The sequence below is a fragment of the Trematomus bernacchii genome, unplaced genomic scaffold (assembly GCF_902827165.1).
Source record: "Trematomus bernacchii unplaced genomic scaffold, fTreBer1.1, whole genome shotgun sequence".
NCBI classification, from domain to species: domain Eukaryota; kingdom Metazoa; phylum Chordata; class Actinopteri; order Perciformes; family Nototheniidae; genus Trematomus; species Trematomus bernacchii.
In genome coordinates this window covers 10,066,768-10,093,865 of record NW_022987739.1, presented here as the reverse complement: position 1 = coordinate 10,093,865, position 27,098 = coordinate 10,066,768, and the positions used below count along the sequence as shown (strand labels likewise).

The 27,098-nt window shown below is 39.7% G+C and overlaps 1 protein-coding gene across 3 annotated transcripts in view; it reads left to right on the top strand.

Annotated features, from left to right (window-relative positions):
* Nucleotides 1-222: 222 nt before the first annotated feature.
* LOC117496026 (arf-GAP with coiled-coil, ANK repeat and PH domain-containing protein 2-like) overlaps nt 223-27,098 on the top strand; it is a 48,132-nt gene continuing 21,256 nt past the window's right edge. For 2 of the 3 annotated variants that reach the window (XM_034147697.1, XM_034147696.1), the window contains exons 1-8: nt 224-607; nt 13,394-13,451; nt 16,063-16,182; nt 16,930-16,983; nt 19,176-19,234; nt 20,446-20,629; nt 23,145-23,189; nt 23,270-23,365. In XM_034147697.1, coding sequence (XP_034003588.1) covers nt 555-607; nt 13,394-13,451; nt 16,063-16,182; nt 16,930-16,983; nt 19,176-19,234; nt 20,446-20,629; nt 23,145-23,189; nt 23,270-23,365 — 669 coding nt within the window. In that variant the 5' untranslated portion in view covers nt 224-554. Of the gene's footprint in view, nt 608-13,393; nt 13,452-16,062; nt 16,183-16,929; nt 16,984-19,175; nt 19,235-20,445; nt 20,630-23,144; nt 23,190-23,269; nt 23,366-27,098 lie in introns of all 3 variants that reach the window. The other variant, XM_034147699.1, reaches the window with a different exon arrangement.

Below are 27,098 nucleotides of genomic sequence, written 5' to 3'. Positions count from 1 at the left end.
ACAGTAGGCCTACTTGAGTAAATGTATTTAGTTACTTCCCACCTCTGCTTTTACTCCAGTAAATCAGCTGAATACTTCTTTCACCACTGATCACTCATTCTCTCTGTTAATGTTTGCTGTAAATCCAAGGATTCGTAAATCCCAATAAACAACAAACCCTTGCAACCTGCAACACATGCTCTGGGCAGTGATGCATCTTGTCTCAGTATAGACGATCTGTGTGAGTCAGTAGTATCTGCGTTGAAGAAAAGCTGCTCTCCCACACTGGCTGCTATGACCTAGCTACCGGAGGACACTTTCTGCTCTCAGGACTGACCGCTGCGTCTCAAATAGTTTGTTGTAGCGTTTTTTTGGCAACCATTCCTTCAACATACAGTCGTTTATGGTTGCATTGCTGCGACTTTTTAATCGTAGCTGCTAGCCTCTGGGGCTAGCAGAGCAGTGACAGAGAGGAACCAGCTGGTCAGGAGTACAGTAACGTTAGCAACAAGCTAATTAGCCTGGATTACTGTCTTTAATCACAGAGAGTGTGCGGGTTTACTCACTGCGGCAAAATGAAGATAACTGTGGAATTCGAGGAATGTTTGAAGGACTCTCCACGGTTCAGGTGAGTGCTGACAACCAGGCTTTAGTTCCTGTTATTTATTTATTTTCCTACAGGAAAAGTATGTAGTTAGCTTCCTGCTAGCTGCAGCTAATCACCAGTAACTAGCCTGCTGTTTGATGGCTGCCACTTTTCTATTTCTGTCTGTTAAGAAAGCTGGGGCCAGCCGGGGAGCATGGGGTAGGAAACCACACAGAAACTCTCTGACCGGGGTGCAAGCACATAGGAGCAAGCACATAGGAGCAAGCACATAGGAGCAGTGGCAAGCTGTCCTGGTTTATGTTATCTGTAAATGAATTATGTAAGGATAGGAATGAATATTAAAAATGAATGCTGGAAGTGACAGTCTGTGCCAGTAGCCTTAATTTGCCATTGTTTAAAATGCCATGCATACAGTATGGGACTGTGCCAGAACCACTCAGACTTTAATGTTGTATTGTTTGCAGGCAGCAAATCACACTGTATCACACTTTCTTATTCAACTGGAAATACATATACTTTGGGCAGCTTGTATTGACAGGACAGGTCTCTAGGATAGCAACTTACATTTATTTACACATGTCACATATTGTCAAGTCAGGTGTTTCTTTGATGAATCAATGAATTGTTTGGGCCATGATAGAAAAGATTGCCCATCAAACTTTCACAAATGTTAACATAATCCGTATATGATATTCCAACACCTCGAAACTATACTGTATAAAAGGATTTTGGAGGGTGGTATATATTATAAATCATTTAACAATTCTAAATCCTATAGGTTTTTTTTTTTTATACAATTATTAGGTAAAATACTGCAAAAAACAAACAAGTTAATGGTCACATTTATAAGGTAAACCCAGCCATTGTAGCATTAAAGAATGATGTGAGTGATATACACAGTGGATGAAAATGAAAGCATAAAGTCACAGACTGTGCCAGTACTCATCATTTGCCACTCTTTACAAATTAAAGCCTACAGTAAAACACTCTTGACTTTATAATCAACGTTTATTTATATAGCCCAATATCACACATTTTGCATTTGTCTCAGTGGACTTCATTTTTTTTGTAAAGTAGCTCTTCTGCAGTTTTCTCCGGTGGTGGGCGTTGGTGTGATGTATTCCTGGCAACATCGGCGCTTCTGACACCATCTCTCGCACTTTTCTTCATTTCATCGAGTTTAAAAGCGGTGTAAAATAGGATGTTTGCTCTCAACTTCCTCCTCACTCACTTTGCGTTTTCCAAAGATTTGAGAAAGCGCCTCCTTCCTCCCTCCGCTCCCTCGGCTGTTGCTGCAACATCCTCTCTCTCAAAACCAGGAACAGATGTTAACATTCAGAGGTTTGAATAAAGGGAAACTTCCCAGTCAGCTGTGTTACTTGGCCTGAATAATACTCTAGTGACATTCTCCCCTCAGAAGACTGCTTCGACATGACGATCTCAGTCATTATTATACTTTTATACATGTATATTCAGCTCAGAATTCAGTAGTATTTCTTTATAGTATTAGCATCATCATCAGCATCCTCTTACATAATCACTTTGCTGGATTCCTGATAACAGGACAAGTCACTGCAGATGGTTTAAAGTTGTGTGTCATTAATGTAGTTAATCAAAAATAAAGCTGTGATGTGGAGGACACATTGTCAGTCTGAAACTAAGACCTTTAACCAATACAAATGAGTCCATAGGTCATACCCTTTCATAATAGGCTTCAGACGATACTTCCTTTTTGAAAATCAATCGTTTTTTAACAAGACTTGAACCCCGATTGTTTGCATATTTAGGAAGGCAACAATGGCCAACTCCAAAATCTGTTGCACCTTTTATTATTCTTATTCATTTTTTCAGCAGGTTTTGTAATTAACTAAATGAATAAAGACACCTTTTTGAAAAGTGTATGTGCAGAAAGACACCGATATTAAAGATTGTTTTAAAACATTTAGAGCTGAAACATTAAGGTCATTATTCTTGAGTTGATTGAATTCATAATTGACAATTTTGTTAAATAATTTATTTCTTAAGTAATTTTTCAAGCAAATATTTGACATGTTAGCTCCAGTTTCTCAATTGTGAGTGTTTGATTTCTCAGTCTTTTGTAGTAAACTGAACATCTTTGGGTTTGACTTGTTGGCCAGACAAAAAGAGCAATCCAAACATTATAAAGATTGTAATGAGCATTTTTCAATATTCTCTGACATTTATAGATCAAAAGATTATTCAAGAAATGAATTGGCAGGAAGGTTTTAGTTGGTAACGTTTTGTTTTTCTTACAGCCTTGGTATACAGTAGCTCATCTTTTGTCTGCAAATTGTATTTCGTCATCCTCCAGTTTCCTACTCGTAAAATGTTTCCTGCTCTGTTGGATGAGGTCCAAACTTTCCCGCTCCAGAGTGGAGTCTTAGTTTAGTTTATTAGGCTTGTTTTCAATTTGTACAAATGAAATAACCACATTAAAAGTAATAATTATCAATCGGTCAGTACTTGTGAAATTGTGACCAACAAAAGCAATCATAGGCCTCTTAAGCAAAAAGAATAAGTATGTATCAGAGTTACTATGTCTGACTCTAGCCTCTAAATATAGGTTATTTTACACAAATATGGTTCAGCAAACCACACTGCTTCAGTACAGTATTTTAACTCAGTTTAAACTACATATCAAGTTACATGAGAGACAAACCTGTCATCTGATTCAGACTTGGGCACATTCTCTGCCTTGTAGATTTAATGATAACATGCATTGGGCTTGTGCACCACTTAAAAATCTAAATGAAGGATCTCCAATCTTTGATCATGTTGGTGTGATGGGAAGCCACTACCCATAATCCTCTGCAACCTGGAGTCTTTATCTAAGCTTTGAGTGCCCTTTGTCCTTTACCAGAATCATCTGCCAACGTTTCCTGTAGCTCCCGTCAGGTTGGGACTGATCAGAGAATTTCACAGCACCGTTTTCAACTTTGACCACCGTTGTTTGGCTCTTATATTTCCATCCCCCACTTGTTATGTTTGGCCGGAGAGGAGGACATAAGGGGAGAGAATGGATGAAAACACGGAGCAGCTCTCACTCGCTCAACATCTGTTTCCATTTTGGTGTTTGCTTTTAAATGTGTGCCAGGGAATATGGAGCCCCCAAATGTGGAGAGGGTTGTTTTCAAGTGGTAATTTGACACACCCCACTTTTCATTTTTGTTGTTGCTCTCATCCTCATTTAAGTTGGGAAGCTGTCTTTAGTCATAAACCACGCTGTTAGCCCGGGGGAGAGATGCACTAGTGAAACACATCATGTCTTTTTGGCAGTAAACCCGGCTAGCCTACTTTCCACTTGAGAGTTTAGACTCTTTCCTGGCTCCTCTTCAATTATGAGAGTAGAGCATTCCCTCCAGAGGCCATAGCTTTCTCCTCACATGTGTAGGGATACATATTTTACATTTTTAATATGCCTCTCTTTCTTGCAAGATCCAAAAAGAGTTTCAATATTTCATTCCCAATGAGCCCACAAAAGTAAGCACAACACCAAGACATTTCAAATGATACGTAATACTAGACATGAAGTACCCAGAAGTGAGCTCATTTCTGCAATTAGCAGCAGCTTCTCTCCCTGTCTTCACTAGCTCCTTAATCATGATGACATGAGTGCTCGCCCCTGATTGGTTTAGCTGATTCTGGGCTCAGCAGAGAGCCATGGTGTGACGTCATTGGTCCAACAGCCTCGGTTGCAGTTCCCCTTAAAGTCTCTGACGGCAGCTGGACAGACTGATCTCTGGTGGTGTCTCTGATACAGAACCCAGAGTCTGACGAGGGCGATCGTACCGCCATACTCCCCGATTAGTTTCACAGGGGAACAAAGGCTTGTTGATTTGTTGCAGTTTGGTTTTTTATTGGTTATTAATAAACAAAATTGACAGTTAATAAAGCTCTCGCTGTGTCGGCACAGACAGTTGCATTTCCTTAGTATAGGGCAGCATATTCAAACAGACTCTTTAAAAGTGGTAATGTTCACCTTTTACAGTCTTTCACCAAAGATTTTCACCAACCTCTGACATTTTAACCCAAACAATAAATCAATTCATTGAGAAAAAGGTTGCCCGACAATGCGAATAACAGTTAGTTGTCCCCCCAGTTTATTGCTGTCAAAGGTTACTCCTGTTGTTGACTATCACTCCTCAGTGTTACAGTACATTAGGTCAATGCTGTAGTTATGACTGTCGCTTCCTTCCTAGAGCTTATGTAATACCTAGCAGGGCGGAGGATGAACAGTGAACACAAGATAGGCCTAAATGTTTTCTCATTACACGTAGACTTTCCCAAGAGTCTGTGTAACTGTTTATCTTTAGGGAATGACCTCATCTTGTTGATATTGTTGTTGAATCTTCTGCGTCTAATGGAGGTTTTTTTTACCACAGTGGGACCCCCCCCCCTCCATATCATCACCACAGCTCCGCTCTCTAACAATTACAGGATCTACGTCACAGCACTGAAGCTCACCCCATTCTTCACTTTTCCATCCACACCAACAGAAGTGTTGAATAGTTGGCCACCAACACTACTGTCATTTCAGTAGAGTGGGAACAACTTAGTTCAGTCATGAGAGACATAAATGACAATAAAACCCATTTGTTATATTTTGTACACATTAAAACATTGTTAAAGGCATAAGCTCCAGAGAAATGAAGAGTTTGAAATAACACCACTGGACACTAAGCGGTAGCTAGCTGTGGAAATGTGGCATATAATTAGAAAACATCAAAGGAAAGTTGTTATGAGGGGCTTTTCAACTGTCAGACATATCTAAATAGGATTAGTTATACTCATTTAGAAGTAAGCCTGCTTTGAGCTAACTGAAGTTTAAAGCTGTGTTATGTAGGGAAAAAGAAATATGGCATTAGAGTCAATATTGACATCCAATTACTTTATTAAGCACCGGGGCAGTAAATGTATTTTGACAGTTATCCTCATTATGGGTTAATGTGTTCATTATTAACTTTGATGAATCAATGTATACGTTTAGACAAAATAAGGAAAAGGCAGTTATTGAACCATGGAAGCAGAATTTCAGTCAAACCAGCCAACCCTGCTGAACATCTGCATCAGGAAATATCTTCCATTGGAGGATAGGGAGAATATGTGAAGAGCAGATGGTGTTGGAGTGTCAGCTTATGTCTTTGAAGTGCTGAGGTCTGTACCGCAGTCTCTTGTGTTGGCAGCGTGGGTGACCAACCTGTTCAAGTGGGTTCGAGTGCACCCAGCCTCAGAGCCAGAGAGAGGCACGCTTTGTTTTGGTTCATGGCCACTGAATCACTGCGAAAGAATTAGGTGTCTCCGTTTTATAGTAGAGGTTACTCTGTAGTCAGAGCTCTGAGTTAGAGGTGGAGGGAGAGTTGCTCAGGAAGGTTCCAAGGCTTTGTTTGTCTTTGTTTTTAATGTTGCCTGGATCTTTGGCAGTATAAGAACTTTAGTCACCCACTACTAAAATAACACAGTGTTTTGTAGATGTTTACTCAGGGTACAAACAATAAAAGACACGTACAGATTTAGTGGATTCCTGGGAAACCCTGTGTGTGTTGGCGCCTTGTCTACCCGCCATTTAAGGTAGTATTGTGGACTCAAACAGTGACTATAAAATGTTCTTTTTTGGTTTATGATTTAAATTAAAATCATATTATATTTAATCACGCTTTTTATAGCTTCTCAAATCTACTTATTTTCAATGTTTTGTATAATTTAATAGGCTTATTTTGAGTTTTGGACTCCCACAATTTAACAATGTCACATTTTTAACAGTTTTTACTACCTGTAAACTATGTAAACCTCCAAAGCTGATAAGATACTTAAGCTGCCATCATCATGTGGACAGCTTTCGATGGGCTTTTAACATTGCATTTTAATCGTATTTACCATACCAATATAATCCAAAACTGTCTTCTCCTTTGGACAAACATCACCGTGGACGTCTTTAGTGGATACCCTGGATTAGAGTTGCTTTGCGTAATATTTGTCAACTCGGAGAGAAACAGGACCAACCATTCCCTCAGTGATGCTGAATCGGCCTCTTTCTCACTGATGTGGTGAACATGCAGCCTTTTTTCCTTCCTCCTTTCATGAACTGTAGTCTCCTTTTACCACACGTCTCTCTTTATATAGCTTCACCCTCACACCCAAACGGCACTTAGGACGTCTCAGTTCCCTTTTTCATAGTGTTACATTTAGTGAAAAAGCTAGTTAGAGATCGACAAGATAAAGAGATGTGGGGCATAATAAGATCTGTCTTTACTGAATGAGTAACAGCATACAGTGTAGTCATAGCAAGTACTATTAAGGCTGCTCACCTAACACTAGGTGTTATAGTTCTTTCATATATGTAGTTTGACTGTACATTCATTAGGAGAGGGGACTAGAATGAGTTAATGACTTAGAGTTTAAAGCTCAAATTGACACAAGTTTGCGTGGGGCAGTACAAACTGACATATTTAAAAAGCTTATCCTATGAAGTAATGTCAATAAATGAAATGCATAGAACAAACCCTTGGAATGAAGGGAGCCCTGCATGGCACATTTGATCTGCTTTACTTCAATAAGATGAGATGAGATGTTTGATGAGATGCTTTTTAGTTTGAGCACACCACACATCAGATGTTTGGTAAAACTCTCTTTGCACTGAGAGGGTAATACCTGCATCGTGCTTATCACCAGTCCACTTTATCACTCAATGTGTGCTGTAGAGATTATTGACGCCATAATGCAATGTTCAGACAACGCCACTGTTTTCATATACTAGAGAAGGGTGTCTCAACCTTCTAAGAAAAGAAACCCCCCTCTGTTTAGTCTTTGACTTGTTTAGTACTAGGTAGGGCTGTGCGATTATGGCAAAAATCCTAATCACGATTATTTGGGTCAATAATTGATATCACGATTATTAAATACGATTATTCATTGACTTTGAAAAAATTCATTTATTGAACTTTAAAAGAAATACAAATAATAATTTGAACAGTATCTTTTTAACTGTTGATTACCCTGAGCGTATAATTCAACTGAAAAACCAATACAAAAATAAATGATACATTTAAATAAATAATATCAAAATAATAAATACCAATAAACAAGATCAACAAATATTTTGGAGCGCACTTCCACAAGCTACTAAACATATATAAATATGATAAATACAAATAAATGAGACCAACATTAATTAGATCAAATATGTTGCAGTGCACTGTCACAACCAAGCAAAGCAAAATAATTGTTTTTTTCGATTATGTTGTTTTTGTAATTGTGGCAGGCCAAAATCGTAATTGCGATTAAAATACGATTAATTGCACAGCCCTAGTACTAGGTTTGGAAAAGATATGATAGCTAAATGAATCTTGTATTTTTGGAGGGCTTTCCGACTTAAAGATAATAGAGAGAGTATGAAGATACTTTCTCATGCTCCTTAGCAGACTCCTACCTTTTTTCATTAGTCCATGCTTTTTAAAATCTATTTCTTTGTCTTTACGCTTAACATTAAATCTGTTTGACCTATTCAATTTAAAATCGTTCAGTTTCACAGACATTTAAAGACATTGTACCTTGAATTTTTAGAAACTAGGATGAACATTTTCACTATTTGACTACCTTTTATCGACCAAACAATGAAAAGAATCGGCAGATGACTCAATAATGAACAGTCATTGCACCCCCAACATTATTACAGAGGTGTTTTCCTTAATCAACCTTGCCTTAAATATGAGTATTGTTGTATCCACCTGCTCAGTGAGTCAGTTTGTACACCTGTAGACCTGCAGCTCCTATACTGTGGTCTGATGTTTTAAATGTAACACTCGTATTTGAAAGCCTTTTTAATGTAACACCACATATGATGGACATATTTCCTGGTCAAAGTTCAGTTAAAGAATCCCATAATGCATCAGGGATCTCTCCTCCTGCTGTCAGCCGAGGGTCACACTGGACCTCAGTGGAGGAGGATGTTCCAGGGTCTGCTTCTAAAGGAGTTCAGCTGACTTCATTAACATTCAGCGGAGGAGCTGAGAGCGTCAGAGCAGCCCCCCGCTCCCATTACCCTTCTCCACTGTCAGAGAGGTCGTTACCGCTTTGTACAGCCTGCCATGCTGTTGCTCCTCTAATTCAGTTTTTGCCCAACTAAAGGAAATATGCAGATGTTCAAATGGCTCTATACTTAGAGCATTAACCATTTAACTTCACTCCTTTCAGACTGTGTTCAAAGAGAACACACATCTGTTTTGTAGCTTACACTCTTCTTCGTTACCATTTAAAAAATGTAGGATTAAGAGATTACGTTTAATACATGAGTTACTTTTAATATTGGCTTCTCAAAGAAATGCAGATTTGAATCATCTTTGAGTCAAAGCATTCACCTTAGATGTTATGCCCTGATTGACTTTATTCAAAGTCATTTTTGTGTTTATAAACCTGAGCAGCAGATACGATAACGGGGCTCTTTGATAGTTCAAACTTCAAAATACAGCTGCTTGTTATCCGTGTACTTTGGTCTTCATGTGTCTGTCGATTCTCATAACTGCACAATGCTACAAGCCCACAGAAATGATTTGGGGCTAAACTGAAACTAACTACTCAGCCGGACAGAGGCTAGCTTTGAAAAGATATTGAGACAGTCAGTTTATTAATATTAGTTGAATTCCCAGGCAGAAGACTACTGGTGTTTCACTGCAGTCCTTCGCGTGTGCCTTCTTCAAATATATTTTTGTTGTATACGAACGCCATGTTTTCTAGAAGTCACCACATACTTTCCAACTAAGGAGAGCCGTGTGTGTTAGCATTAGAAGTGTGTATCTCTCAATCTCTCTCACTGTTTTTCTGCTGCTCATTATCCAGACTCAGGCTGGACTTGCTCCAAGGTCAGAGCTGTGAGGCAATGGCCCAGATTTTCTATTCGCCAGCGCCCCTCCCTTTTCTTATCCTCTGTCAGCGCTTTCACAAGTTCACCCTGCAAGCTCAAGTTACGAGATTATAAAGAAACAGTCATGTTCTCGTGGTTGCATCGAAAGCCAGAGAGCGACTGACAGACAAAAGATTGAGTAGGTTTTCCAAGTATGATTTTTTTTAAACCATTAGTATTTCAGGGAAAGGGTGTGCCTGACTTTGTTCATGAGTCATGACTATGCCGCCTTCAGTCACTCAGTTTTACACATTCACATCTGAGAGCTTCTCTTTAAAGGTGCCCTGCTGTTTGCCCCTGAGCAGCTACACCTGAACACATGAGGTAAAAGTCTTTCATAAAGGACATAAGCCGCTTTCACACCAAGTACTTTGCCGTACTTAGTGCCGGCATTTTAGTGCCTGGCACTTAGTACCCCCATGGAACTATAAGTACAGATCGCGTTCACACCGGAATAAGTTCCCTGAGGGAAGATTACGCGAATGAAGCCGCTGACGTCACTTCTTCTTCTTCTTCTGCTTTGGGTTTACTGGCAGGCCGCAAACGGCGTATACTGCCACCCGATGTCCCCGGCCGGAAGTCCCCGGAGTTGGGGACTGGCTTCAGTAGAAGCTGCTGGGACTCCCAGCCTTCCGAGTAAATCGCCAGAACGCCGACACCTCCTCATCTCCACCGCTCCCATGTTTTATTTTGTGTTGCCATAAGTTATTCTCTCTCCGTTGGTGCGCGGGGCTAATGCTAATGCTAATAATGCTAATGCCAGCAAATACAATGGCGGCTTCACAAAACTTTTCAGAGTTGTACAGGGCGTGGTTTTCAATTCGCCCAGCCAATCGAAATTGGTACTTTTTTCTCCCCAGGATAGTACCACCTCTCTAGCAGGCACTAGAAATGGGGGTAAAAGTTCTCGGAACTGAGTTCTCTTTTTGGTGTGAACGCAAAATTCCAGGCACTAAAGGAACTAAACGGGAAAAGTACGGGGAAAAGTACTCCGGTGTGAACGCGCCTATTGGTGTTGTTGAAAGAATGAAGAGTAACCCTAGATTTAAAAACGTACAGTTCTGCGTGACATGTATTTAGAAATATAAATTGGTAATAACTTTACAATAGATGTTGATAGATTAGTAAAGGTGTTATTGAGGTGGCCTTTGTGTGGGAAGAGAATCTGAGTAATTCTCCCCCAAATCTTCCAGTAATGACTAATCTGGGACTTGCTGCTCTGTGAAAGCTTAAGCTCTTTCCTCTGGCTGCAAAATGCCTAGTGTGAGTATAGAAAAATATAAGAAGAGCTCAAAATTCTTCTTCCAAAAAAGTCAGACACCAGAGGCCATCAGCAGCCAAAGTCATCATCTGGGTTATTCATAAAAGAAATGGACTTTGCCTGAAGCATCTCTCAAAATCAAACGGGGCTTTTAAAATGCTCTTTAGCTTTTGACCAGGATTAATGTCTGTGTGAAAGGGACAAGCTCTTTATTGCGTTTGCCCCTGTTTGCCCTACTGGTGTACTTAAGTCCTTCTATCCACTATGTTTTGGGTTAACAAAATGTCACTGCACAGATCCCCCGTGACACTGTTCCCATGTTGCAAGCTGTTCTAGTAGACTAAGTTTAAGGAATTGGTAGAGAAGATGTATACAAACTTGATTGAACTGATGCAAGTTTATGACCTTGAAGTATATGTTTGAATGTATTGCGTACAAAAGGTGAGTACATTATTTATGACATACAGTTCATCCTTTTAGCAGTATAAGTTTAGTGGCCAGTACTACTTCTTTTTCTGGGTTGATGCATGATTAAAGAAATATATACGTATATCATAAAGCACACCAACACAATGCGTTAGATTAAGTATATATAAGTATCATTATTAAAGCAGATTGTATACAGTAGATACAGTAATGGTATTCTGCACATGTACACAGGAAACCTTTATTGTGCATCACTTGCCAAAAGCACTCAGTCGCCTCGTTCCCCTGACAGCGAGCAGATGTTGGCAGCTGTCAGTGTGACGCCACACGGAAGAACAAACAGCTGGAGGGGGTTTGGGGAATGCCACCCGCTGCCACTGCACGGTGTCACTCTTAATCCCTTGGCTCTATACTGACACGCACACATTCACAGTCGACATGTACAAAAAGATACATGTACTGTACATCCACAGGGCAAGAGATCTGGACAATCAGTTTTACGATAAATTAACAAAAAGGCACAGAATGCTCCAGCGACACCTGTCAATGTTTACTACTCCGGTGTTGCCATTTTGGAATGTAAACTTCACTTTTAGCTTTTTTTTATTACTGCTAAACTTTTGCAAATGTGGAACATGCATCAACTTGAAGCCACACATCTTAGCTGTAGGATATAAAGCACCTTTCCTGCTGTCGTATCCTTGAGTCGGGTAAATGAAAAAAGTATCTCCTTCATAACATGATTAATAATTATTGGACTTTTTTCAAATAACCTACGCCAAGAAAGTTATGTTTTTTTGGTTTGTTTGCTTGTCAGCCGGATTACGGAAACAATACTAGACAGATCCATGAAACCTGATGAAAGGGTTTATGCTGCATGAGCCAATGAAGAACCCATTATTTTTTTTGGAGCTGATCCGAATCAGGGGGCGGATATATTTTCACTTTCGTTAACATTGATAGAGGATTTGGCAGAGGTTTGCGCTCTCCATCGACCTCCATGTGTCACTTCTGCTGCAGTCGTTGTGTACAGTAGTAAAGCCATCTGTCAGACAATAATGTACCATTCCTTTAATGGAGTAAGGTTACAATAACAAGGGGAACACTCTGCCCCTCCATGTGAGGTCGGCCCAGACCCTAGGGGTTTTTAAATCTAAACTAAAAACACACTTCTTCTCTCTGGCTTTCTAGTTAGAGCGGAGCACGACTCCTGACTTTTCCGTGTGTTTTATTTTTATTTTGTTTTTAAGATATATCTGTTGTAATTTATTGTCGTTTATTGTGATTTGTAGTAATGTGTTTTTATTACATGTACAGCACTTTGGCTCGACCAAAAATCGCTTTTAAATGTGCTATATAAATAAAACCTGATTTGATTTGATTTGATTTGATTTGAACTGCATAGATTTCTATCAAAAATGACTTCATTCAGCAAGCCTCTGCTGCGGCGAGGTCTTTTAGTTTTTTCCTCTCCTGTCGTGGCGCTCGTGTGCTCGTAGGCTGTTGATCCTGTGGAGAACCGAGCTGTGCTTTGTCACATTTTGAGGGGCAGACTGCCAGACTTAACTCCAGGCCTGTGGCATTACCCAAAATGGCAGCTCTCAGTTTGGCTGCCTCTCATGGTGTGTGTTTCTGAGCCTGGCTGTGTCAGAACTGTTGAAGTGTACAATATCATGTCGTTTTCAGAGGCTACAGTTGTACAATATGGGCTTGTTGGTGAATTTGAATTGTTCCATCTAGCTTGAACCCCCCCCCCCTGGTTAAGATGACAAATATAGAACAGTCAAGCAAATATGAGTCCAATAATCATAGAGCATGATGTCATACATCTGGTAAAGTAATCAAGATATGATGTCAGTTATAATATGCTCTTCTAATTATTTATATGCGTGCGCTGTTCAATGCTTCCCTTCTATTTAAAAGTATTGACTCGAACATTAAATGTCTTAGCTTGTGAAATAAGCATTTTTACTTTGTGCACTGAACGCAGGACACATGACAAATGGTAGAAAGGTAATAATGTTGCAAAGACTGTAAACCAAAGTGGTACATAGGGAGTTAATTTTCTTCTATTTAGGATTCCCCAGCAGTGTCTCTTTTCCCTTCATCTTTAAGCGTGTGAATGCTTCTCTGTGTCAGCGAAGTCGATTGTATTGACTCATGTTTACACTTGATTTCAAATTCTTTTCTTCTTTCCCCACAGAGCGACCATAGAGGAAGTGGAGGGGGATGTGTGTGAGTTGGAATCCAAGCTCGACAAAGTGAGTACCACCCATGGAAAACATTGCTTAATTGTTCATTTGTTCTACTGTTTGAACTGGCAGAGGCCATCCTGTGAGTGGAGAGCTGCAGGTTTGTCTCTGTCCGCAGAATATCCTCTCAGATTGCCTTTTGAGTAAGATGACCAATGTATTATGGGCTGTAACTGGACAATTCACTTCTGTTATTCCTAAAAAGCACGACCAAATCCATTGTTGAACAGTGACTCTGAAGTTTGAGCAGATCACATCTCTGTTCATTTCCAACACAAAACAACATCTACACCAACATGTGACTTTAAACATCTTTCTTCTTACAACTACATTCTGTTTACTAAATCATAAACAAACATTGAGCATTGACCAGACAATGGAAATATGTGTGCCTTTTTAAAACTGTGTATGGTTGGTGTTGTTTCTAATGCAGACGTTGATGGAAAAACAATATTAGGGTTAGGGTTATAGTCTAGAAAAACTAAAATATGTTGTATGTTCTCTTTGTCATAGTTGGCCATCTATAGTGTGGCTTGCTGAACATCAACACTAGTCCAGAGTGGGTTTTAGCCTCTTGTTGTTATGCTTGACTTTATAGGTAACGTCTAACTTTCACACAGGAACCAGTAAAGTAGCCTTTTGCCTTTGTTTCCTGTTGATGGTTCAGATTATATTCTCTTGCCTAGGGAGCCGCATCAGAGTTCATCTCACTAATTGTTCTCAAATGAACCAAACTAAACTAATAAACCAACCAAGGTAACTAGAAGCACTCAGTATTTGTCCTTCCCTGAAAGAAAAACCAATCCCTCCTGCTGTCGACTCCCCGCAGAGCTGAGAGCATGTTCCCTAGCTGAGGGCGAGACCTGGAGCTTGGAAGAACCCAGTTTATTGTTACAGTCTTACAGAGTCCCACCCTCCTCCTCCTCCTCCTCCTCCTCCTCCTCCTCCTCACCCCACCTCTGTGACTCAGCCCCGGCCTCACTTCCCCTTCTGCTCTGGAGAGGAAGGATCTGCTGGAGAGTGGGTGTGTCTGTGTGCATAAGTATGGCTGTGAGACTGTATGTGAGTGTGTACGTGTTTCTGGGTGGAGGCGAGAGAAAACGGGCTGAAGACACCAGAGATCAACTCTTTCTTGAAGCTTCCTACCTGCCACGCATATACACACACAGCCATGTTGACTACATTGAACTTTTAACTGAGCCAATATTACATCTGTTCATAAAAGGACTACTTTCCTAAGAGACTGATGACTCCAACAGTGGTTAGGTGTTTATAGCTTTCTTATTACCAGGTCAGTTTTGATTAAAACTGTGGTTCTATTTATTTTAAGTAAAATAATCCCTCATGGTGGTCACAGTTTCTTGCTTCTTTGAAAGGTCTAACTGAAAGATGTCTGCACAACATTTAGTTAACAAATGATTTACATGCAAATTACAAGACAAATAATACATTATTTTTAGAAATATCAACTAGATTTGAGCAAACTATGAAAACTCTCATAGTTACCAGTCCAGGTCCCCTAACGAATTCAGTCTCATACAACCTTCCTGTAATAATTAAAACTTTCATGAAGGTTATATGTTACGTTTTTGGTCAAAGGAGGAGAGTTGATTCCATCGTTCGGTCATTTGTGAGGCGGAAAGAGAGAAAAAGACAAAGTAATTATCTTGTGCAAAGGGGATCAAACAGGAAATACAGTTTATGAATATGGTTGGTGTGTGTGTGGGTGGGTGGGTGGGTGGGTGGGTGGGTGGATGTGTGTGTGTGTATGTGGGTGGGTGATAATGCATGCGTTATGTGTATTTAGGTAAAATATTAACATCAACCTTGACATTACCTGCTGATGTTTAAAAGTTTCCTGCGTAAAACAAGCACCTATTAGGTCATTAGAAAGTTACATATTACCTTCTGACCTGTGCTGCTAAGACAGTTTTATAGGTATACCTAAATTAATGTAGTTTTCCTATTCTGTATTGTAATGGAATACCACCATTTGAATGACAGCATTATTAATATTAGTTTAATGTGAGCGAAATGATTTGCTTGTGTTTTATCCAATTTCAGATTTTCCCCATTAAATAATCAATATCAATTGATCAAATACTTTCTAGAAGGAAAGACATTACATTTGTGTTTTATCAGCTTTAATCTGTTAATCACTTACTAATCTGTTAAGGAGATTCCTATAAGAAAAGGAGTGTTTTTGGGTAAGTTATTTAGCTGCTTTGGCTGAAGAGGCATACGTAGGCTCTCTTTCATCTGCAGTGTGGGAGTTGATGGAGAACAGCCAGTGTTTTGTTGTGAGTTTACATAACCTGGAATTATGTTTGCCCCAAATGAGTCAGAAGGGAAAGAAGTGCCTGTTGTTAATGACTAGAAACTGACATCAGTGTTAGTCTTTTGCTCTTCTTTGTTTCAATAAATCCCTCTGAACCTATTTTAAGCAGCAAACTTTTAAGTGTTTTTAATAAGACAGAATGTCCTGAAGAAATGCCCGACTTTGTTCTAGTTTCTGTTCACTAAGTTTTATCATCTTCTCTTTATTCTGTCAATTACTGCATTTCTTCATGTCTCTATTTTCACCCCCTAACCACCTGTCTCTTTCTTTTTCTCTCCCTAGTTGGTGAAGTTGTGCATTGGGATGATTGACGCCGGAAAAGCCTACAATGCAGCCAACAGGCAGTTTGTCAACGGGATCCGGGAGCTAGCCCAGCAGTCCACCAAAGATGAGGTCATAGAGGTAAACAAACAAACTTGAATCTGAATCAACAGCATTACAGAGTGGGTGTGTTTCTCTTGTCATGTTATGGGGGGCAGTCTTTTTTCCACCTTAAATTCAATGATGACATATTTGATAAGATTTAAAGTTATTATTCGTATACAAAAAAAACTTGTAATAAACATTACACAAATTGGCAGAGTGGTTGATTCTTCCTGGTTCCAAGATATAGAGACTTGTACTGCCTCTGTTTGCACTCACTACCTCCTTTCATTGTTTAAAGTATTTTCAATTTGCCAGGTTGAATCTATAAAAAGAAAAATGAGGCATAGTAAAACTTTGGCCTGTCCACTGGGTCTTGCCAAGGTCAAGATGTTTTGTTTTGCTTTCTCACATTACTTTTGCATGGCGAGGCAAGCGCTTCCTCTCTGCCTTTGTGTGTCTCCCTCAATGCCTCTCCCTTGGGTTACAGTTCAGCCTCTGAATGTATTTGGTGGGAGTAACTTAGCCAAAAGAATTCTCTCCCAAAGTGTTATTGTGTCTCCAAAATACACCACAGTTCTCATGTAACAATACCTGTCCGACAAAAGACTTGTGTTTGTCTAGGCATATGTGATGAAACATGTAGTAGACATTTGCCTCTTACTTTCTTTAATACAGATAGTACCTCATAAATAGATTACATGTGCACTTTGTGATAATGTTTGTGTTATTGATATTAAATACATGCCAATTCTCTTCATCTCTGTCATTTTGTTCTCCCCACAGTCGAGTCTCACAAAGTTTGCTGAAAGCCTGCAGGAGATGATCAACTATCACACGGTATGCATTCACTGCCATGTGAAACCGGATGTGTTGTCCTTGTTTTATAACCCCATTTACAGCTGGTTGATGACAAAACTCAGCTGTGCCGACAGTCTGGAAGAGCCCTTTAACTGTCAGAGTTTGTATTTACTGCCCAGAAGGACAGCAGCAGACTACAAGACAGAGACACTGGGTCTGTGAGAGGATGACTAGGAGTTGAGAGGAATTGCTCTATAGAGAATTAGCATTACTGTAAAAATGTGCCAACTTTGGCTTACGTAAAATATGGTAAGACGCCTAAAACCCCCTCCTTTGATACATTTCGTATGTTAGAAGCATAGCAATGAAATCAATTCCCTGCCTCCCATATTGTGGAATCTGTGGTATCTGTTGGAATGAATCATGTGCTACCGAGGTAAACATGTCCGTGGTCATTTTTTTTTACAATGTGGTTGTCATCCTGGAGACACAGGAAGAACCATAATAGGCTTCAGTCAGACCTTTCTGTTCAGTTTCATGTGTTTACAGCATTGTCATCTGATGATCTCCATGGTCCAACCACTAGATATTTGACGATAAATAACCATGACTCCTTATTGATGAGGGACGTTATCCTCTCACGTCCCTCATCACGCTCTCCAAGGAGCCTGGTAGCACAGATCTAATGATGTGGACATTCTTTCCCAGAGTCCCCTTGGTAGTCTCCTCAGTTGTCAGTCTCTGGTGACACTGACATTCAGAAATGCAAACACAACTTTGTTTGTCCTCTCATTAAGAATCCCATGATGACAGAGATGAGGCACAGGGCGAGCTAGAGGAGCTTGTTCTATAGATGAAGTGTTTTGCTTGATCTCCCTTGTCATGTCTTGTTTCTTTTACGTTTGCATAACATGTTCAGAGTGCATCTCACTGTGTGCGACATGTTTGGTAGAACAAACAACCGAGCCAGGGGTGCCGCTACTGGGGTTTGACCTTTTTGAAGTCTTTATGCACGGGAACTTTACCTGCTATTAATATGGATCCCTAAAATGGTTTGGGTTCACAAACTGGAATATGATTGAACAGACAAACTAAAATGAATTGTCTTGATGAAGCCACAGTTCTACTAAATTGTTAAAAAGCCTTTTCTGCATATCTGCCATTGATGTTATCATTGCTACTGCTACAACTAGACATATGATTTGTGTGATGCAAAATAAGTTAGAGGGACTTTTATTTGGATATATTTATTTTATGAATTGATCAGTTAATGACAGAAAATGCATCAGCTACTGTTTTAAACATGGGTTATTGTTAAAGTCATTTTTACAGCCAACATGCCAAACATTTGGTGTTTTGACACTTTCCTAAGAACAAAGTGAAAAAATGGATTAAATCAGATCGTTGAATGTGTAGTATATCAATTATAGGTTTGGGCTAGTTTGGTTCAGGTTTCGTTTAATTTGGTTTTACAGACAGTATTGGTTCCACCTTAAATTCAGACTGTAACGTTCCCAGATTAAATGAGATGCAGATCTATTTGAACTAATATACCAAAAACCTGCAGCGTTGGCAGTCTACCCTGACTCAACAGGGAAGTCTTTCTTCATCAAATCTCATTAGCTTCCTTCACTGGACCCTGAAAGCCTCCGGCAGCCACAATGCCGGCCTGGGACTGTTACTCAACAGTGGAAACTGCGGTCGCGTCAGCTGACTGTCGGATAGGTTTTTGCCGCTCAGCGATCTTTCAGCACATGATTCACTCAAACACAGAGCTCAATCTGTTTGTCACTCGGAGCCTCTCCCAGCCACACTGCTCATATTGTCTTGTCTGGCCGTGAAATCACTTCAGTGTTCAGGGTTGTTGTTTGGCCTTTTGCTTGGTAGCTCATTTTGAGGAGGCATGTAGGTGAATGAGACTGACTCACTGGCAAAAATAAGCGAGTCAGGTCAATTCTCGTGTTTTTGTTTTTACGAGGGGATGTACACACACAGCTTGTTTGCGTATATTTAGCTGCCTAATTGCAACCTGCAGTGTTACAAAAATCCTCCTAAACAGGGGTGCCATATGCTGACTTGCAAAACACCCAAAGGGCCTGGAGAGTAAAATACATTTATCAGCTCTTTCCTGGTTTCCTAGAAAAATATGTTTAATGCTCGAACTGTTCAACTATAGAGAAACTTTCAGCCAAGCATACGAATTTACCGTTTCCTTCTTTCCTTCCTCACAGATATTATTCGATCAGGCCCAGAGATCAATCAAGATCCAGCTACAGACATTTATCAAAGAGTGAGTATTCATTGAATAAAGATGGACAAGGCTGGTTATATCTCTGAGCAATCTGAGCCTTTGAAGAATGGCCTAATTTTCTGTCTAATCTCTCTGTCATAACAAGCTGCTGCACTTTTAGACTTTTACTTTATTCAGATCAACTTAAAATGAGGAAAACTGGAGTTAATATTCTTCAAACCCATCTAAAACCTGGAGAAAATATTTACTAACTATTGAATAGAGAAAGCCCTTTCTGGAAATTATGAAAATAAAGCAGAATCTGGGGGGATGTCACATATCTGATGGACAGATGATCAAGACAGGGCATGCAAGTCATTTAATTAGATAAAATATATTTTCTATATAATATCTCCCTGTTTAAAACCTTCTTATACAGAACTGAATTCCAGACTGCTTGTATAAGTGCAGTAAGCAGTGGGGCCGTTCAGTTCCTTTCATTATGAGGATTAGCTGTTTTTACCCCTGGCAAACCGAAGCTTTACACCCACATCAGCAGCACCCATGCTTCTCAAGGAAAGCTGGGATACATGTTCTATCATAATGACTCGCTACCGTGCAGCTCTTAAACATTAATCCCATTTAAAAACATCGAAAATACAACATTTAAAAATCGTTGTCCTCCTCTTCAAGTCACCTACACGGACTCAGCACAAGACCTGGGTCAAATAGTTTTAGCAAACAATTTTGTTTGTTTTAACCTTCCTGGATTTCCAGCTGACCAAGATATGAAATCACCTTTAACCTTTGTGTGTTCCTGTTGCCGGACCATGGTGCTGTTGCTTCACATCCAGAGATAGCTTTGCTTCCTCTTACATTTCAACTTTTCCCCTTACAACATTGTTGACAACGTAGAGACATGTCCAATTTGACCCTAGTCAGGGAGTAAATAAAAAAACCTTAAAACGTTATCCTTAAATTGTATGTAAATGCTGTTGCACCAGTGTAATAGTTGTGAAACCATCTATTTTCACCCAGCTCAATTAAAGACATATTTGTAGTGCTCAAAATGAGTGATCAGCAGCGATGAAAATACATTTGTAAAACATTTCTTCTCACATCCATATATAATAAGTACCTTTTAATTTATTTGACAGCTGCCTGTTTGCCTAACTTAAATCCCCCTGCACTCAACTAATCAATACTTAAACAATATTTTAATTGAATGTATTTGTCTTAATAATCCTCTGTCTCCTGCATTTCTTTGACAGTGACCTACGTAAATTTAAAGAAGCCAAGAAGCAATTCGATAAAGTGAGCGAGGAAAAGGAGGCGGCGCTGATCAAGAACGCTCAGGCTCCCCGCAACAAGCAGCATGAGGTGGAGGAGGCCACCAACATCCTCACCGCCACGCGCAAGTGCTTCCGACACATCGTCCTCGACTACGTCTTACAGGTACAGAAACTCATCTAGGGGTTTAAATTGAAGCACTCTTTAAAGGAGAGGTAATGAACAGCATCTGCAAACGAGGTCACATTGTTTTAAGATAAAAGTGTCAGGAGTCCCGTGTTGCACAACATCTTTGGAAGCTTTTAAAAAAGGCCAGCTAAGCAGAGTCGTGCGCAATATTCCTCTGCGTACCATTGCCAACAAAGATCTGGATATTGAATTTATATGCCGAGTCAGGTTAAAAAAATGCTGACACAGAGAGGAATGAACAGCAGCTGTGTTCGCTTCTGTTAAATCTAAAGGGAAACACAGAATCTCATCCACCTGTCAGGTTCCAGTTAACCACATCACAGTCAATTTGGATCAAAAAACAGTAGCAGCAGACCCGGGAGCAGCTGTTGAATTAGTAGCAGTGTCGACCAGAAGTGTAAACAGTAACCTGATAGTACATAGTTAGACTGTAAAGGTTTTTTTAACGATAATAAGAAAACTCATGTATAGCAGTTCTAGAAGGATTTTGCTACATTTTATTGAACTATTTGTAAATAGTATCAGAATGAGATAAGACACTCATTCATAAAAAAGGTTGCTTTTTGAGAGGTTTTATCATCTGTGTAGTGTGAAATAACTGTCAGGGCCACAGCAGCAGCACTGATGAATGCTTCGTGCTCTCTGATAAAGCAGCTGCCAGCCCTGTTATTGAATCTCACTCCAAAGAAACAGACAATGCTCTATGGACACAGTCCTTTTTAAAATTTGATTTAGAAAAGAAACCCAAAAGCTGGTTGAAAATAGGGTTGGCAGTCTGCCCCAGCAGCCCACTGCGTAATCACTCTCCAATCAAATGAAGCCTGGCTGTGAGAAATGAGTCGAGTTTTTTATCTTGCATGTTAGTCATGATAATCTATAAGCCCAGCAGCTAGCACAGCTGATTTAAATTGGTCTCCTTTAAAGTTTCACTTTTGGGTTGTGCTGTCAGCACTTTTGAAATACTGCTAACTTCTGCAGCTCTGCTTTCAGGAAACATTTCAGACGGATTTTACTTTAACATTTGTTCTTCTTTTTAGATTGTATGTGTGGCATTTTTGCTTAATTATACAGCGCACAGTTTCCAGTGACATGCAAGATGGTAGAGGGAGAAGAAAATATATGTGAGAGGTTGTAAGCTAGACTTCATGACATTTTAAAAATGGAGCATTTCTCTTTACTCTACTGGGCCACGTAGAGCTCGATCATACAATGCTGACCTTTAAACATCGGGCTGACTTTATTGAATGTTGGTCAGGCCTAAAAAAAAACACATCTAAATGTAATGAATGATTTGAAAAGATAATACAGCCGTCTGACTTCATGCAGCTGTAACTTGACACCCCTGACATACGAACCATTAATACCATACACAGAAAAGCAGAAGCAACGTTAACACCCAGTAGAGAAAATGGGAGTTGTTAATCTACAAAACATAACTAACAGGAAATTGCCAAATAATTCAAAATGTAAACCTTCATGATTTACAACTACTTACCAACAAATTGCTCATAAATGTAGCTTGTGGCAGTTGTGTAGGTTGACACCATAATGAACTTTGCTGTTTTAACAACCATCGTTTATAGGTGTCATTCCAGTCAAAACTACTAATTGACTGTAATCAAAAGAAGGAGGGGGCTTGTAAAGTGTTGATGCATCCTCCCCTGGGTATATGTTACATCTGTGTATAAACACCAAGTGTGGTTAGGGTTGTCAAGGAAAATGGCCTCACAATCTACATCGGAAACCATATTGATGGCCACAACAAGGATTTAAACTTTTGTTCATCACATTTTGAAGCTGCTATAACCACAATAAAATAAAAACAATTTGACCCAAGTTAATCTGTAAGCATGAGACGTTACCTCAGCTACCTCACGTTCTATATTAGCTGTATGCATGCACCACGCCCAGGCAATGACTCTACTCTCGCACAGTCATTAGTACCCCATCAGTCAAAATTAAGCTAACTAGCTCACTGGCTGTACTTACAAGCTGACATAATTGATCTCCACTCTGAGACATTAACCTAAGATAACTTCTCCAGTCAGATGAGCAGCACAGAGCTAATTAGCTGCAGATTAAGAGGAGTCTGCTTCAAACACACAAGCAGAGAGGGAGACGGGAGGCCACAATAAATGCAGCAGGATACTGTTGATGATATGTGAGACAGGCTACCACAGCATCCCTGAGTTAACACGGGACACGGAGCTCCTCCTAGTGTCGGTAGGAGGAACTACGGTCCAGGAAAGCTTGGGGGCATTTTCTTCTGCTTCAGTTAAACTCATTTCATGCTCGTCTACTCTCTTTAATTTGTCCTTTTCTTTGGAAGTTCTTTTTTTTTTTATCTGAAGTCTCACCTCATTTCCCCTTGTGTCTTGTGTGTTGATTACGTTTTATTTCCTTAGTTTGGTGTTGATGTTGTACATGTTGAGTTTCATCATAAATATGAAATCCTTTCTACTTCTTACCGTTCTGTTTTTGTTCCTTACAGATCAACGTGCTACAATCAAAAAGAAGATCAGAAATCCTGAAATCAGTGAGTATACTTTTCTTACTTAAATGATTTATGCAGCATCCCTTCCGGCTCTCTTAATATTCACAGCTTTCTCTCCACAGATGTTGTCCTTTATGTATGCCCACCTGACGTTCTTCCATCAAGGATATGACCTCTTCAGTGAACTACAACCTCTGATGAAACAGCTTGGAGGACAGGTACAGGCAACAGCACTGCACACACACACACACACACACACACACACACACACACACACACACACACACACACACACACACACACACACACACACACACACACACACACACACACACACACACACACACACACACACACACACACACACACACACACACACACACACACACACACACACACACACACACACACACACACACACACACGCATATGTATCCGTTAAGAGGTTTTGAATGTCACCAAATATATATATTTATTATATACTTTTACATTTCTTTGTTTTTAAGGTGAACCCTTAATTTTGTCAGCAAGTAATTCATTTAAAGTGCTCAAAATTTAGTTTGACTTTTCCCTTTTATTTTAATTAAACAATTTGTTTAAATCCAAACATTAACTTAGTCGGGGACATCCGACACTTGCAATGTTATTATAACATTCTGTATAAACTTTTGCAACATAAGCAAACGTTAGCTGACAATTATTCCGCTCCTCTGCTTGAAATAGACTAAGTTTACATACCAGTGCTGTGTCAAGGGTAAACAGTAACACTTTTTATTATCTAGACAAAGACAATATTGTTTATAACCTAAAACGTGTTCATGTTCAGGGTTTATTAAGAGCTTAAAGTTAGTGTTTCAAGTGCGGACTGTGACTTTATCCATCTTCTGAGTTTGTACACAGTGGGTTTTCACTTTCATCATTAGGAAGCAGTACAACTGCACTTTGACCTCCAGACGCACTCTTCCTTTGTGTTTGTGTTCCTACCCTCTCAGTGTGGGTCTACTGCTATCTTTTTGCCAACTGATACTTTAGCTCTGCGAGTGTTTGTGTGCATCCTCTGATAAACAGAGCCTTCCCTCTGAGCCAGAGGATGGCCCGAATGTGACTTTAAGATGATTATCACAGTTGAGCTGCTCTTACAGTGAGTAGGAATGAGGAAAAAAGCAAGGGGGCTGGAAAAGTATTTTTCTCACAGTCAGTCGACTGTCAGCTGAGCAAACACAGCAAATAAACCTCAGATTGATTTTTGGAGGTTTTGGAATATAATCTCTGAGACTTGAGCAGTAGAAGAACCGGAGGAGAGGAACATGTTTCACAAAACTGGGTGAAAGACAAAGGAAGAAAGGAGACTAGTCACAGAGAGCTGGAGAGGAGCAGAAGATTATAGGGCACTTCTTAGAGAAAAGTGCAGCTTTGAAACATGTTTTTGTGACGGTTGAACCAACAACAAATTGAAGAAGGAAACAAACAGTATTTTTTTTTGAGAAACAGAAACATTTGGGAGCCAGATCTGAAGAGGTGGGACAGTGGTCCCCTAAATTGGATCAGGGGAAAGAGTGATTTCTACCCTTCATGTTCTGAAGTTAGAACCATCTGACGGTTGGACGATCCAGAAATTGACAGACAGAACCAAAGAGTGCTGGGAGAAGAACATCGGGAGGAGAGGACCCACTTTGAAAGCAGATTGTAGGAAGGGATAAGAGGAGGAATGTAATCTTCTCAAAGGAAAAGTGATTGAAGTGGAATGGAGAGGCATGGACTGTAAGCCTGCCACACTCAAAACACAGCGAGGATTGTGTGAAGAAAAAGGAAGAGAAGTGCAAAAGAAAACAGATCGTGCAAAGAGAGGGAATGAGAGATGCAGCTGTGTATGAATGCGTTGTGGGGATCGTAAGCCTGTCGCACTGAATTTGGAATAGTGCAAAACTTAAAGGAGAGGAAGAATAGAGGCCGAGCTGTGGGAAGCAGTGACAAGAGGATTGTGGATTATTTCTTTTCTGCCCTCCATCATGAAGCTGAAGAAAGTGGAGAGGCTGTGCAGGGAGGTGTGGAGGAGCTGTCAACAGGTCTGAAAATATGACTCGATGGCTGTAGTCAAAGAGAAAGAGATCAAGGGCGGGGAAATTAGCATTAGAGATCAAAAACTGCTACTACGTTTTGGTCTTAATTTCAAAGTATGGTGAGAGGAAATGCTTGAAGTTTAAGTAAATACAAATAAAGCTGGTTTTCTACCCCAGCTTGGTGTAAATGTAGTTGCATTGCATGATATTTCTGCAGTGTGTTTATGCTTGGGAACTGTAAGCCGACTTATAAATACAAAATAAAATGATTATAAATATAAAGGTAAGAAATGGTGGCCAAAAAACTGAAGTTAATTCAGTTTTTGAAGTTACACATAGTAATGTAGTTGCAGAAAACAAAAAGTAAATGTTTGTGCTTGTTTGGGAATTAGTAACAAAGCTAGAATAAAGGGCAAGACAACAAAAAGTCAAAAGACAAAAAAAATAAGTAAAGACTAATCGATCAAGAAAGTGACAGTAATAACAAGACACATGGAAATATTATGAATCAAAATCCTGTTTAAGATAAAACCAAAAACAGCTGGAGACCCTTTAAGGAGGTTTTTGAATGACCAATTTATGGTTCATGTAAAATGTGCCACTTTTTCCATTGTAGCTTTTGGAAACAGCTGGACTTTGTCTAAATATAAAATAATCAGCTGATTGCATGGTTCCATGACACAAAGCCTCAGGATTGCACATGTGTTGAGTGAACATATTCATTCAAAAGGATGTTTTGTATCTTTTCCATGAATCATGCAGCTTGTCAGCATGGGGTAACATGTCAGGGCAGATCTGAGCAATGTGACCCGAATTCTTCCGTGTGGTCTGTAGGAGACAAACAGAGTGAGACATCTGAGGCAATTGTCTCCGCTGACATTGTCACTGGGGGCTGCATAGTAAGATAGATAAGACGTTAGAGGTGAGACTGTCACAAATATGTGGAGACACAAGCCCACACACCTGCCTTTGTAGATACAGTAAAGCAGATAGATGGTCCTGGACTGGACTAGTTGTCACAATGGGACGGGGAAAACATTTCCCATCTGATGTTATCAGCCTCTCGCTCTGACGTCCACCCATTTCCTGTCCAAAGAAAACAAAAGATTTGGCTCCCACAAATTCTTCTTCATTTTTGTCATATTTTCTATATTTTGTGATAAAAACAAAACATTGAAAGAATAATAATAATAATAATAATAATAATAATAATAATAATAATAATAATAATAATAATAATAATAATAATGCAAAACATATAGGTTTCAAAATCTTAAAAGGCTTTTGCAGCATCAGAAACTAAGTAAAATTCCGCCCTCTTCTATCTCATTTTGCCCACTGACTTCTCTGTTAGCCATTAGCATGAATTGCCATTTAGCTGGAAGTTGTGGTACAGTATTTTGTGTCTATAAATCTACAGCAGGCATTTAAAGCATATAAGGAACAAAGCTTAGCTGTAGTAAACATGCAACATCCCGCCTTTAACATGCAGATAATGAATCTTTTGTGTTTAAGCCACTAGTCACGATGCTTAAGGTCTGATTGCAGCCACAGACTATCAAGAGGTTTAGAGTAGAAATGTACTGCTTTAAGGCAAAACAACACATTTTCACCACTGTATGACCTCCACCAGTTCATTTAAGTCTTTTTTAGATTTGTTGCCTTCTTCTCAAAAGATGCTTTGTACTCCTCTGGTCTACACTCGATGGTTACTCGAGGAGAATCAATCATGCCCCATCCAATTTCACACATGATGAAGCCTCCACAGCACGGTCCATTTTGTTTAGAGAAGGCCCGTCTTCTCTCGCTGTGGCCTCTGGAAAAGTGATTCATCTGCTGGAATCAATCGTGCTCTCACAAATGAAAAGGGGAATGAAGTGTTGGTGCACAC